At 41.7% G+C, this 12,942-nt stretch overlaps 1 protein-coding gene across 1 annotated transcript; it reads right to left on the bottom strand.

The window, feature by feature from the left end:
* Window positions 1–578: 578 nt before the first annotated feature.
* On the bottom strand, window positions 579–12,646 carry hacd2 (3-hydroxyacyl-CoA dehydratase 2). Its single transcript, XM_088930719.1, has 7 exons — window positions 12,457–12,646; window positions 9,096–9,213; window positions 7,727–7,745; window positions 6,890–6,978; window positions 5,370–5,491; window positions 3,419–3,597; window positions 579–3,170 (listed from the first exon to the last, which is right to left on the bottom strand). The coding sequence occupies exons 1-7, from the start codon at window positions 12,576–12,578 to the stop codon at window positions 3,088–3,090; spliced, it is 732 nt and encodes a 243-aa protein (XP_088786845.1). The 5' UTR covers window positions 12,579–12,646; the 3' UTR covers window positions 579–3,087.
* Window positions 12,647–12,942: the final 296 nt, after the last annotated feature.

The following is a 12,942-nucleotide window of genomic DNA, read 5'->3' as shown; positions in this document are numbered from 1 at the left end:
CATTCAAGACTGTACTGGTTTAGAACTGGAAAACAAGGAGGGAATATTTTATATCCACTGTAATTGGTTGTCCTTGGGCAGACAGCATTGCTGCTTCACAGCTCCCGCACCCTGGGTTCAATTCCTCGGGTGCTGTCTGTGTGGAGTTTGTATGTTCTCCCCATATTCACGGGGTTTATTCCAGGTTCTCCAGTTTTCTCCCACAGTCCAAAAACATACTGGTTTAGCTGGCATATGGGAAAATTGGCCCTGGTTTGAACGCGAGTGCGTGCACGTGTCTGTATGTGCCCTGAGATAGACTGGTGTCGCATCCAGGGTGTATCCTGCCTTGTGCCCATGGCTTGCTGGGATTAGGTTGTGACCATGTATTGGAGGGAGCTGTCAGAAAACAGATGGATGGACATTTTTCCATAGTTTCAAGTTTAAATTCGATCTTTGTTTTAAGCCATGCGATCAGAACACTTGGAAAGAGACCATTAGTCTAAACCTAATCCTGTCTGGTAAAATGTCTGTGAAGTCATGAAATCCTAAAACTCTGTACTAGCGTAGAAAAAAAAGAAGCCAAAACAAAATTTGACTTACTGTATTAAGAGTTTATTGTAAATATATACGGATATTTTGCTTGCTGTATTTTGCAAAGTCTGGTTTCATACTCTTCAAGTTTATGAGCCCATGCAAAATTGCTGTATCAAAAGGCCTAAAATTGTTGAACAGGATTCAAGTACAACGTCATTTGATTTTCGTTGTGTCCAGCACTGGGATATTAATATTTTTCACATGCAAAGTTACAGAGCTGCACTGTATTTTAGAGTCAAGACACATTCTGATATAAACCCACAGCCATGCTAACATTTTTTACAACGCTATGTTCTTTACCCACAACCAAAATATGTCACTGAGGGATGGGACGTTAATAGCAGTCAATATTTTTTTCTGCAATCAACGTGCAATATTTCACCTAAACTGCAAAAGCAATGCACTATTTCTTAGGAACAGCAGTCATATTCAACAAAGGGTAAAGCAGACGTAACATGCAATTAAATCTTTGTAATCTGTTGTAGGAAACTTCAAGAAATACTCTTCAAGAAACAGTGTACAGTGCATCGGGGAAAATATTACACACTGAAGAATAACTATTAAGCCTTCTGTTTTAACTCGAGACCAAATGGGATTTAAAAATGTTTGAAGAAACAACTCAGACTGAGAAGACACTATTTCCTTATGAACTATCCTGTAGAAGATACAAGATATAAGTTCAGGAAAACATGGGCTTAATTTTACCCCTTTATGTGTAACTCCTTCACTCAGATGCACAAGGAGCTTTCTGTATGAAACAACAGGTGCCTCAAGCAGGATTTGATGTTGTAGTTTTAAATGTGGAATGATCAATTCGCCAAGTTTAGACACTATAAAAGCATGGAGTATGTCAGTATAAGACGGAGATCTACTTAATCTTAGTTATTTCTGCTTAATTTATACATGGTACAGTTTTATGGTGTTCAAATGTATTTAGAGACAGATAATTAATTGGACACTAATTTACCCAGGAAACTAGCAAAAACAATCTTGTAGCACAGTCCAGTGCAGATAGATTAGAAAAAAATATACAAATAAGTAATTACAACAAACATGTAATTACCATAAATAAACATGACTTTGCCCTACAGAAAAAAAAGTAATTTATTAATTCCTAAAATTTGTCTATAAATAGTGAAATTAAGTTACATGAAGAAAAATCTATAAGATTGGGATAGTATGTTGATTAACTTGTATGCTTAAGAGCAATTCAAGACAACTCCTGAAACCCTACAGAAATTCTTTGAGCCCTTATATGTCTGTACAAAACAGCATTCACAAATTACTTTAAAGAAATATAAGTGCCTTGAATTTGAAGAATCTTTAAAATACTCACTGTAACTTTTTAAATAACCTGATTCTTAGTTTTTCTTTGCAACCACCTGAACTACTTTCAAAACCACTTTAATCTTCTTACTTTCCACACCTTCATTTTTTATAGGTTTAGTATGTTTCAGTAAAATACAAGTAATCATGCAACACAAAATCAATTCCTTGATTACACAGACCTCACTTGCAATATTGTTAGTACACAAGCTTTATTCATATGGGGGGGGTCAATAGTTTCATCACCAATGAGGTAAAGCTTTAAATTTAATTAATTTATCGAAAATATACAAAAAAATCCATCTCTTTAAGGCTTATAATTGTACAAAATTCTATAATACAATGCTACTTGTTGATTTTATGCCTTTTCCCATATGCTACTTTAATATTAAACAATTGAACTCTTTGAACTATGAATTACACATTTATCATGAACACGTTAATGGTTCACTGTGAACATTATGATTTCAACTATAAATGATGGTGAAATAATACCTACAACAGACCTCTGGCCTACAGTAATTGCAACATAAACGCAAACCTAGAAACTTTAGGAAATACCTGTAGGCTTTGTTTTTCAGGTCTGTTTACAGAATATGCCAGTAAAAAAAAAACATACATTTACTTACATTTATCCTACCTTATCCACTATTAAAAATCTACTCACAAACAGGCTCATCAAGAGTTTTATTTTTTAAAAACGGTTAGTTTTTTTTCAGGTGAGGAAAACATAAGGGGATAATGATGCAAAATCAGTTTATCAGTCACATTTGTATGTCAATCAAAAATTAGAGGACTGTAGGAATAATACAGAAAAATAATTGGTACACATTGCCGCACACCAACGAAGAAATCCAAACTTTCCAGTCTCCAGGGACTCATTCCATCATGTCGCATTCATATTAAGTGCAGTTAGTCTGGTTTGAACACAACTGCTATTAAACAGTACGCATTGGGTTGACATAACTGCCTTTGCAACCCTTGTTAAAAACAATTTTTTTGTTTTTCAAAATCTCCTAACCCAAATATTTAAAAGTTCATTCACAAGCAAGTATTGTGCTGATATACATCTCAATGTCATTCGCCAGTTCGAAAGGTTTGGATTCTTCTCGGTGAGCAGATATTAAATTAGTTAGGCAAGATTTAAATCATCTTTTCCACATTCCAGTCTGCCCAGTGCTTTCTTCACTCTGCTTTGCTGTAGCCTTCCGCGGGTGCCAGGACTTTCTTCCTCTGTCTCAACATGTGAAAGTACAGCTGAGGAAAGACTGTTGAAAGAAAAGAAAGAATCACATCACTTAAAACAACCGCATATTTAAGAAACTCCTTATCCCTTCCAGATTTCAAGCTCACAAACTAGACTGACACTGGTAACGCCTAGCAGCAAGAAAAGCAAGAATTAAACTTTTTTTCTTTGCGACAGCGATGGAATTCTCTGCCATTTACGGTGGTCCAGCTTTTGAAAATACAGCGCTATGAAACAGGCTGCTTTTTAAATATGAATTCTTCTACTTACGTGGAATGTAAGAGACCATTGTCAGAATGAGGAATGTGTAGTAATCGAAAGAGAAGTTGAATTTGTTTGGCAGTCTGATTGAATACATCCCGGTTTCTCTCACATAGGGAAGAGCAGCATAAATAGTCAGGAGCTCCCCAGTGACTCCCATGGGATACAGAACAATGAAGAGGGTATATCTGGAAAACAGCAGGAGAGAGGACTTTCAGTCACCCAGTTTTCCCATTTCATTTCTTAGCATTATGCACATCTAAAATAAACAGCCTTGCCAAAATCAAGATGTACAAGTGACAAAGAAGCCAGCGGCGCTGTTCTGGCACAGCCTTCCTCAGACCCTGAATCTCCCCATGGGGACAAAAGGATCTGGCATGGTATTTACTGGCTGCAGCGGTCCTCTGTACAAGAACGTATTAGAGAGGCCGTCTTTCTGCTGCAGTAGTGAATTAGAATAGCGGTTCAGAACCAAACAGCAATCGCAGCAGAACGTCGCACAGATAACGTAACAACGATGGGTGCACTGCGATGAATGGAATAAGGAAGTGAGGATATCAGGGTTTAAACTAGTATTGTCACACCACAATAAAGAGCAAAAATAGGCTTATAAAGCAGTCACAATACTTCAGATAATTGTAAAATGCTGACAAATGTTAATGTTAATAAAGGTCTGGTTAAACACCGCTACATGGTGCATTTTTGCCATACACTTTCACTATTATTTGTATTTTACGGCAATTTTCTTTCAGAGCCCAGCTCATGGTAGCCAGGGCTGTTCAGGGATCATTCTGGTTTGAAATGGTTTTATTTTATTTCGACAACAGCGACATCTTATTGTGTAAAGCTGCAAATATGTGCGTTGTACACTTCATTGCAGTGTGTGAAGGGATTCACCCACCTGTCATGACGTCATTTCATCTACATACTTTAAAGCAATGATATTAATACATATTCTCTTACACTTAGCATCATACGCACTACAGTTCCTTAAAATATAGTATCTTTTGAAGTCAATTTGAAAACACAAAGCAGAAACCAAAGATAAAATTGGAGGCTGATTCACAATCTGCTACCTGGCAACGCTGGAAAGCAGGGACAGCAGCAAAAACAAGTTCCCTGGGGTAAAGCTATTAAAGACCTTGTTGCCACGGCTTTGAAATCCTGCATTACGCAGCTAAAGCATCACAAACTCCTCTCTTGTTTCTCTGTGACAGCGACATCCTTAGATTTTTAACTTCTTAAAAGACATTGAGAAGTACAGCTATTTATTTGCAGATACTACTTGCAATTATATTGCAGACAAGGTGCTCAAAAGCCCTGTCTCTTTTTTTATCCTACAGGTAAACAAAAAAAAACCCTCTCTCGCGCTTATGGCTGAATCAACGTTATTTTAAAACGAGAGAAAATCTCCAGGTCGAAGTGAGGCAGTGATTTCTGGAAATGTTTTTGATCGTTTCCCTATAAGCTGGGAACGAACACAGGTCTGACGGTCTGATCATCTAGCATGAGGGTTACAGTTAGACCAGGGACATGTTAGGCCAAGATAAAAAGGAAACTGCTTTCTCATAGGTAAGAGGCGAGGGGAGAAGTACAGTTCACTCATCTGTGAGTAGACTTGACACAGGAGGAATCCGGTGAGGCAAAAGCAAGGTTACAGACCAGGTTAGGGTGGGATGGTTTTTACACAAGGGTTGAGCCAGTCTCAGCCCCCGAATCCCCAAGGTTTCTTATTCAGGTCATGGTTAATAGGATGCAGGAACCCAGTAATAGGGGATAATGTGTGCAGGTCCTTCAGTGCCAGGCTACCAGGGCAAGGGGGACCCGAAATGGTTACATTTTAACCATTGCTTCATATAGCAACCATGTGTATGTTTCAACTACTACACACAAGCGAATTGTTATCAGTTCTGTATTGCAGAGGTTTGAGTTAACAGAAAGCTAGTTCATACTTGCTTACCTTGCCCATTTAATAAGGTAGGGCAGATGGTTCAGTAGACTGAACGTGTAGAAGGAGTAGCGAATGATTTCCGTTATTGTCCAAGCAACCACAAAAAGCAGAACGCTGTCTTCATTTTGTACCTGTGACGGGAGGATGTTAAGGTAAGATAGAGCGTAATGTCAGAACTTATTTCATTTAAACTGGCCTCAGTACGTTAGTCCAGACGCAGGGTGTTATTGAAACTGCTTAAATCCAGCTTGAAAAACGTATGCAATGCATGACAATTTTCACAGCCATTTCAAAGCATGTCAAATTTAGTAATAAGAACAATGCCATTTTAATTACATTGTCTTAATATAGCTACAAGCAGCTTCCAAGGAATTCAAAGGATTCCCAAAAAGTTAACATTCCAGTTAAGCCACACTCATGACAAGGTTAATTGACCTTTCTGTTTTACAGCAGCTCATCAGAAACTGACTTACAGGCCTGGATGGTTCAGCAAGATAGTCTCTCTCTGTGGTAAACAAACAAGACCTCACCTTCAGTCAATTCATTGACTGACAATATGGAGGTGAACCCAAACTGAAGCATCAATAAAATAAAACGATCCTCTGGAATACATTCAATGTAGCAGTGCGAAAGCTAACAGAAGTGTACTAATTTGCTCAACAACCAGCAGGGGAGGACAAGGGCTGTATTTTAAGAAATTTCCAGATGGCAGAAGGTGGTAAAGCTGATGTCTTTGGTATTTTTCATTTAAACACTTTTTTTTTACTTGCTTCCACAAGACAAAGAAATGTGTTTATTGGAAATTCAAAAAATCCCAAAGGAAAGTCTAAAATATTTGGCTTCGATCTACTTCATCTGAGCTGGGGGATGGCAGAAGGGAACTGGCGTTACAAGTGCTGGAAAACGATGCCGTAAAAACCAGCCTGTAGACCCTGGCAGCTATTTGGAGTTCTTCCTTCAGAACTCACTGTCAGCATGTCCAAGACTTTGCAATCAGCGAAACGTTTTGATCTCATGTTTGTAATATTAACCCACTATGTCAAGTTAATCCATTTTCTCACTGCTACTTGCACTTCAGGGTCGCGGGGGAACCAGAGCAGTGGGCACCAGGCAGGGCGCACCCGGGACAGGATGGCAATCCTCCGGTTAATCCCTACTTCTCAAATAGAGCTTCCTTTTCCGCACTGGGGTGAAATTACATTTCATTCACCTAGTGATGGCACAGGAGCTACTGCTAGTCAGCCAGGAGTCTCCAGCGGAACAGGGAATCCGTGATTATTGGGGTACCAGCGGGGAACCTGTGACGTCATTCAGGGGCACACCTCTCCTCCAAACAGCGCTGCGCTTCCTGTGAGTGGCCGCGGACTTTGCAGCGCACGGAAGGATGAAGGGATATCTGTGGGTGGACTGCTAGGAGGAACCAGTTTGCATTTCCTCGTTCCCCCCCCCACCGCGCCCCCCCCAGCTCATCTGCGTACAGGGGTCGCCACCATGAGAAAATTAGGTATTAAGCCGCAGAACAACTATACCTCTTTGACACTGTGTGTCACTGCCCAGGTGAGAAACACCCGCGACATCACTTGGAATCCTGTCAGAACCACCGAGGATGGGACAATTCCTGTTTGAAAAAACAGCAGGTATATTTACAAACTAAATGATTAAAGCATTAACCTTTAGATTTCCATTATCACTGTTCAAAAACATGGGCGGAGCGGTGGCTCGGTGGCTCAGGATCTGCGCCTGTGGCTGGAAGGTTGCCGGTTCGTATCCCGCGGCCGGCAGAGGAATCCTACCCTGTTGGGCCCCTGAGCGAGGCCCTTAACCCCAGCTGCTCCAGGGGCGCCGTGTAAATGGCTGACCCTGCGCTCTGACCCCCAGCTTCTCCCCCTGTCTGTGTGTCTCATGGAGAGCAAGCTGGGGTATGTGAAAAGACAAATTCCTAATACAAAAAATTGTATTTGGCCAATAAAGTGATCTTATCTTATTAAAAATTTATTAGCATTATGTGGAATATACAGTACAATTGTGTAAATGCAGAAAATAATACCTCTGTCCACAGCTGTGGAGCACATGCTTCTAATAGAGAGGATCAAAATTACCTTGTAAATCCCTAATAAAGACCCGTGCACTATGAACCTCCCAGCACTCATGTGCCTACTTATCTTTATCTTACTAGCATTATTTACGTATACACACCTAGAAGGGTTTCGAGATTCTGCAAAAAAAAACTTTTCAAAAGTTGTACATAAGACATCTTGTGAATCAAACCTTGCACGCCCAATTTTAATAAACGTAATTGGTGATTTATTTGTATACATTAAAATGCCTTTCTAAATTTCTTCAAGTTCTCAAAAGGAATGACTTACCCACAACACAGTGCAATATCTGAAAAGAGAAAAGAAAAAGGTTTGTGTCGCCATGTGGTTTTAAAAACTTTTCCCAGTGTTTTCAGGGGTTAAAATAAACCAATCGTATATGATAATAAATGCTAAGATGTGTTTATAAAAAAAAACTCCCTCAGCTAGAAACACACAAGCAAACTATTTTTTTCTGGCTGGTAAGAAAATAAAAATGGACTGTGTCCCTGAATGATGATCATAGACTGCATTTTGAGCCTATTTTCAGCCTACGATGCTGGATGTTACAACAGGCAAATTTCTCTCAACAAAAAAAATAAACATAAAAATGGAACATAGTATTTAGTATTTATCACTTGTTTCCAGCATGGGTGCTGTGTACGGGATGTTAATTCGAAGACAGAGAAAGACGAATAAAAGAAAATGGCAAATTCTCTTTGGAGCTGCCCAGCAGAGACCATCACAAGAGCTGCTGATGTTGCATGAGTCGCATTGGACTGTGGACACTTAATTTTGGGCACGGTCTGTAAAAACAGAGGTGACCGCACCACTGTCCTAGTTAAATTACAGCCAGCAGCTATATCACCCTGCAACTCCCAAATGCTCAAAACACTGAAGCGAAGAAGGTGTGAGCCTGGTCAGTACCTAGATGGGAGACGAACTGGGAAAAACTAAGGCTGCTACTGGAGGAGGGGTTAGTGGGGCCAGTATGTGTGGGTCTTAATGCCCCAGTATAGTGATGAGGAAAATATACTGTAAAAAGGCACCGTCCTTCAGATGAAACGTAAAACTAAGGTCCTGACTCTCTGTGGTCACTAAAAACACCAGAGTATTTCTCGAAAAGAGTTACCCTGGGGCCCTGGCTAACTTTACCAATCATGACCTCCTAATAATCTCCATCTCTGAACTGGCTTCATCACTCTGTTCTCCTCCCCACTGAGAGCTGGTATGTAGGGAGTGTACTGGCGCACTATGGCTGCTGTCACATCATCCAGGTGGGGCTGCACACTGCTGGTGGTGGAGGGGATCCCCATTACCTGTAAAGTGCTTTGAGTGGAGTGTCCAGAGTATAATTATATAACAGCTGATACACAGATGCATTAATCCAGGGGATCTAACTGCACTATAATGTTAGCCTGTTTGATTATGAAACAATAGCTAATAAAACCTATCACTGCGACCTGACACAAGGGGATGCATTTCAGTCTATCTAAACTTCACACTGTTCTCATTATCTCTATCCTCCAGCCAATGGATCATGTGCACCCGTTCTATGCAAAGTCTCAGCCAAAAGTAACCATGATAAGAAATGGTCTTATCTCGGGCTTCTCCTTCTCACTGGTTAAAAATGGAAGGTGTAAAGTTCAGCCCCACCCACCTCCAACAGAGCACCAGTCTGAAAGAATTTCAGGGGCTTTTCTATGGAGTAGTACAGGCCGTGGTGACTGCCCTTGGCGAGATACGCCCGCACCAAACCAACAGCTATGACCAGCCACCTAAAAGAGAAAAAACAGCCGTCAGCACGCGTTTCACAAGGCAGATCCTGGACACACAGCTCCGGGGAGGGAAAGAGTCTCACCCCTCCGTCCGCTGCTCGACCTGTGGTTCAGACAGACGAGCCTTAACGTGCTCTCCCACGGGAAAGTGACATGTCACGTAGCGGCAGAAAACGTGCCAGACTAAAATCGACTGTAACATCAAAGAAAAAAACGATATTCCAGAGAAATTTGAAATGCAGGAATTAAATTCCATAGGAATGACTTAACGGGGGGCAATAAATTGTAACCTGTGGGATGTAAGAAATAAAATGAGTTGCAAGCAGACTAACATGTCTGCTGAAAACACTCTATGAGGGCTCTACCTTGAAGAAGAGGAAAACAGCTGTTCAGATAACTAAAACCATACTGCTGCAGATGAAAGGCTAAAACCACCTTGCTCTATCCCAGCCATTGTCATGATTTTAGAGCTCTTATGGAAGAAAGATTTTAAAACTGAAAGAATCATTTTGGCAGCAAATGGCATCCTGTAACATCTGGAATGTTTCACACCTGGTGACACCTCGCATGGAAGACCAGTACAAAACACAACAAACAGCACTATATTTTTCCGGCCTTCTGATAAAACTCAATAACAATAGCAAAACGATGCATTGTTTATACATGAACATTTGTCCAATCTGTGAATCTGAGTGAAACAGCCGTTTAAGCACAGAAACTGCCTCTTCAGGATCTACAGCATACCAATGCAATATATGAGTACTGTAACTGGGGAAAAGAGGAGGCTGCCTGTGAAGGGCGAGGCTGAAAACGTGCATTTTCTTGTTTTAAAGACAGATCTATCAAGAGAGGACTGCATTGCCAAACAGGGGAAAAAAACAATTCCCTCCCTTATAAAAGAGGACGTTTTCAGAACCTTAAAACTAGGTAGTTTTGCAAATCAAATTCAGTCAAGACCCACAAAATGATTACTTACCACTTGTAAACCTCAATTATCCAGGTAATCAAGAAGGGCCTGAGCAGACTGCTTCATTAAATGAACAAGAGACTGCATCCTGTTTAAAATCAGCAGTTGTTTTGTCCCTTTTGGAACCCGTAATAGAGAATATAATTTCTGTTCAAGCCCGATTTAACAATTGAACTGCTGCAGCAGCTTCACAGAGGTGAAGCAATCTCTGACACTCATCACCTAGCCCTTTACACTCTTAACACCAGAATGCACAATGCAAGATTTGAAGACGGCACTAACACCGAGTCCAGCAGGCAACCTGTAGCAGAGGGCCAGAAGGTGCCTAGCCTATTGTGGCCCCCTGGGTAAGACTTGGCTGCCTCCCAGAATTACTCATTATTAATTTCTATGGCTGAGCAGTTTATATCTACACCCATTTATATGGCTGGGTACTTTACTGAAGCAATTCAAGTGAGGCGCCTTGCTCAAAAGTACAACAGCACAACCTCACCTGCGGTTTGAACCTACATTAGGATGAAATCATCCCGATGTGACATGAATCACTTGCTTTAGTAGTTGGGAATACACTGCACTCACTCAGAAAAGGGAATAGAATATGAGCCATGATTGTTACACAGATCTCATCGTTAACAGAGATGGGAAAAAAAAACAGATAAATGAAATCTGTTTTAATCATTTTTCACATCTCCTCCAACTCAGGATATAAAGTCAAACTCTGAATCTGCTCTTGAAAACACATCCAGATGTTCCAGGGAACTAGCAACCTAGATTTACAGCTCTGAATGAGGTTATTTTTAAAGAGAGATGGCTTATCTACTGGGGTTGCAAGGCACAATTCTCTGAAGCTTTCTACATCCGATAACCAAGCATCATTACTCAGCCATCATTTGACACTGACTTCTTTCTCATGAGTGTCTCAGCAACTCAGAACCTGGAATCATGGGCGCAAGGCAGGAAAACACACTGGATGAGATGGCACTCCATCTCAGGAGCGCGCACAGGAGAGGACACAGACACACACAGACACAGACACAGGGCAACCAGCACGTCTTTTATGAGGAATTCCCTGGGGAAAACTCATGCAGACTCTGCGCAGACGGTATCCCAGTTTGCAAACCGAACCCACTATGCCACGGTGCTACCAGACAATAGTGTGCAAGAAGCACAAACGGATTTCCGAATTTCCTACATGAGCAAACAGAAATCATTGCCTTTCATAGGCTTTGAGACTCACGGGAGTAATCGACAAGTATGCATGTCTTTTAAAGGCTGCTCAGTGCTTTCGGAACTTTGCCCCTTTGTACCAGAGCACAGTGACCTGAGCAGCGGCCCAGTAAGTCAGTTGTTATCTGTATTCATACACCTGTCTGCAGTTGAAAAAGATCAGCGGTTTTGCTCAAACATTAACGGTTATTAACATGAATAGTTCTGCAACTTCTTTTGCAGGAAGAATGGTTTCATTGCTGTTGTTTTCTCTACTTATGCGCGATGTTTCTTGATATTTTTATAATAGCATGTACAAACGTTTCTAAAATAAAATGCATCATGTTTTCATTTCCACGGTTATTACCCAACTTGCGCGTTTCAGAAACTTCCAGTTAAGGACTTCTGCCTTGCTCCGGCAGAGTCTGATAACCTGATAAATTAAACAAGATTAAACCGTACAACCTTCCATTAGAATTAAATACGCGAACCCCTTTCATAAATGCCGAATAAAACGCAGGAATATTGGAAATGCAAAAGTGGAGTGTATTTCTAGACCTCTGCGAATTTATCATCTTCTCTTTACAATGTATTGTAAGTCAAGCACACAGAAATAAAAAAAGCGCTGCCTAATACATAGTTCCCGGGTAGAGCTGCAACGATAAAGAGTTGCCCACAAAATGCAGGGACGCGTTTATCCCTTCACCGAGCGGCTAGTTCACACACAAAGCCAAGGGTGTCGCAAGCACGGCAGCGAAGCGCCCTACACGAGTGACAGGATTTAACGGCGTCAAGTGCATGCAATAACTATACATGTCAAACGGGCACCGGGGGGGAATCCACGCAAATCACCGGTGCGTTGAGTGTACATATGCATCAAGAGTCGGTTCTGCATACTTCTGCGCTACAAAATTGCTTTGTGGAGCAGCGGACGAGGGCTGGCGCCCGTCACCACAGAGACACGGCGTCTTTTCATTCATTCGGACGCTTGACACCTGACACATTTCGGTTACAGGAAAAAAAAAAACAAACAACAACCCCCATGAAGTTTAGCCGTCGGATTGATTTACCCGGCCGTCATGACCACGTTATAGATGACCAGGTAGGCAGTGGCCAGTGCCCCCGGCCCCTTTTTCCGCCTGGAAGGCGCCTCGACGGGAGCGGCTTTCGCGGCCGCGGTGTATCTCGCCATGGCTGAGCTGGTCGGTGCGGCGGGTGACTGACGGCGCCGCTCCGCCCGCTCACCCCTGCAGGAAAAGCAGGCTGCGGGCCTCCGACGGCCGCTTGCAGGGGCCGCTTTCCAAACAGCGACATCTGGGGGGAATACGCGGTTTTCAAAAGGGCTCTTATAGCTCTGTGTGTGTGTGTTTTTTCCCCCTCTCTCCAGTCATTTCCCCTGAAGGCAGACGCTCATCACATTGTAAACGGCGATACGTGGATACAGCACGCTTTAAACGCTCTGCATTATTTGAAAGAGGGAGGCTGTCGGCTCTAAGGAGCGAATGAACACACGGTTTTGTCGTGTGATTCCGAAAATTAAACCGAGGTGCCCTTTA

The sequence above is a fragment of the Atractosteus spatula genome, chromosome 13 (assembly GCF_055471065.1).
Source record: "Atractosteus spatula isolate fAtrSpa1 chromosome 13, fAtrSpa1.hap1, whole genome shotgun sequence".
Classification (NCBI taxonomy): Eukaryota; Metazoa; Chordata; class Actinopteri; order Semionotiformes; family Lepisosteidae; genus Atractosteus; species Atractosteus spatula.
This window is presented reverse-complemented; position numbering and strand designations above follow the sequence as displayed.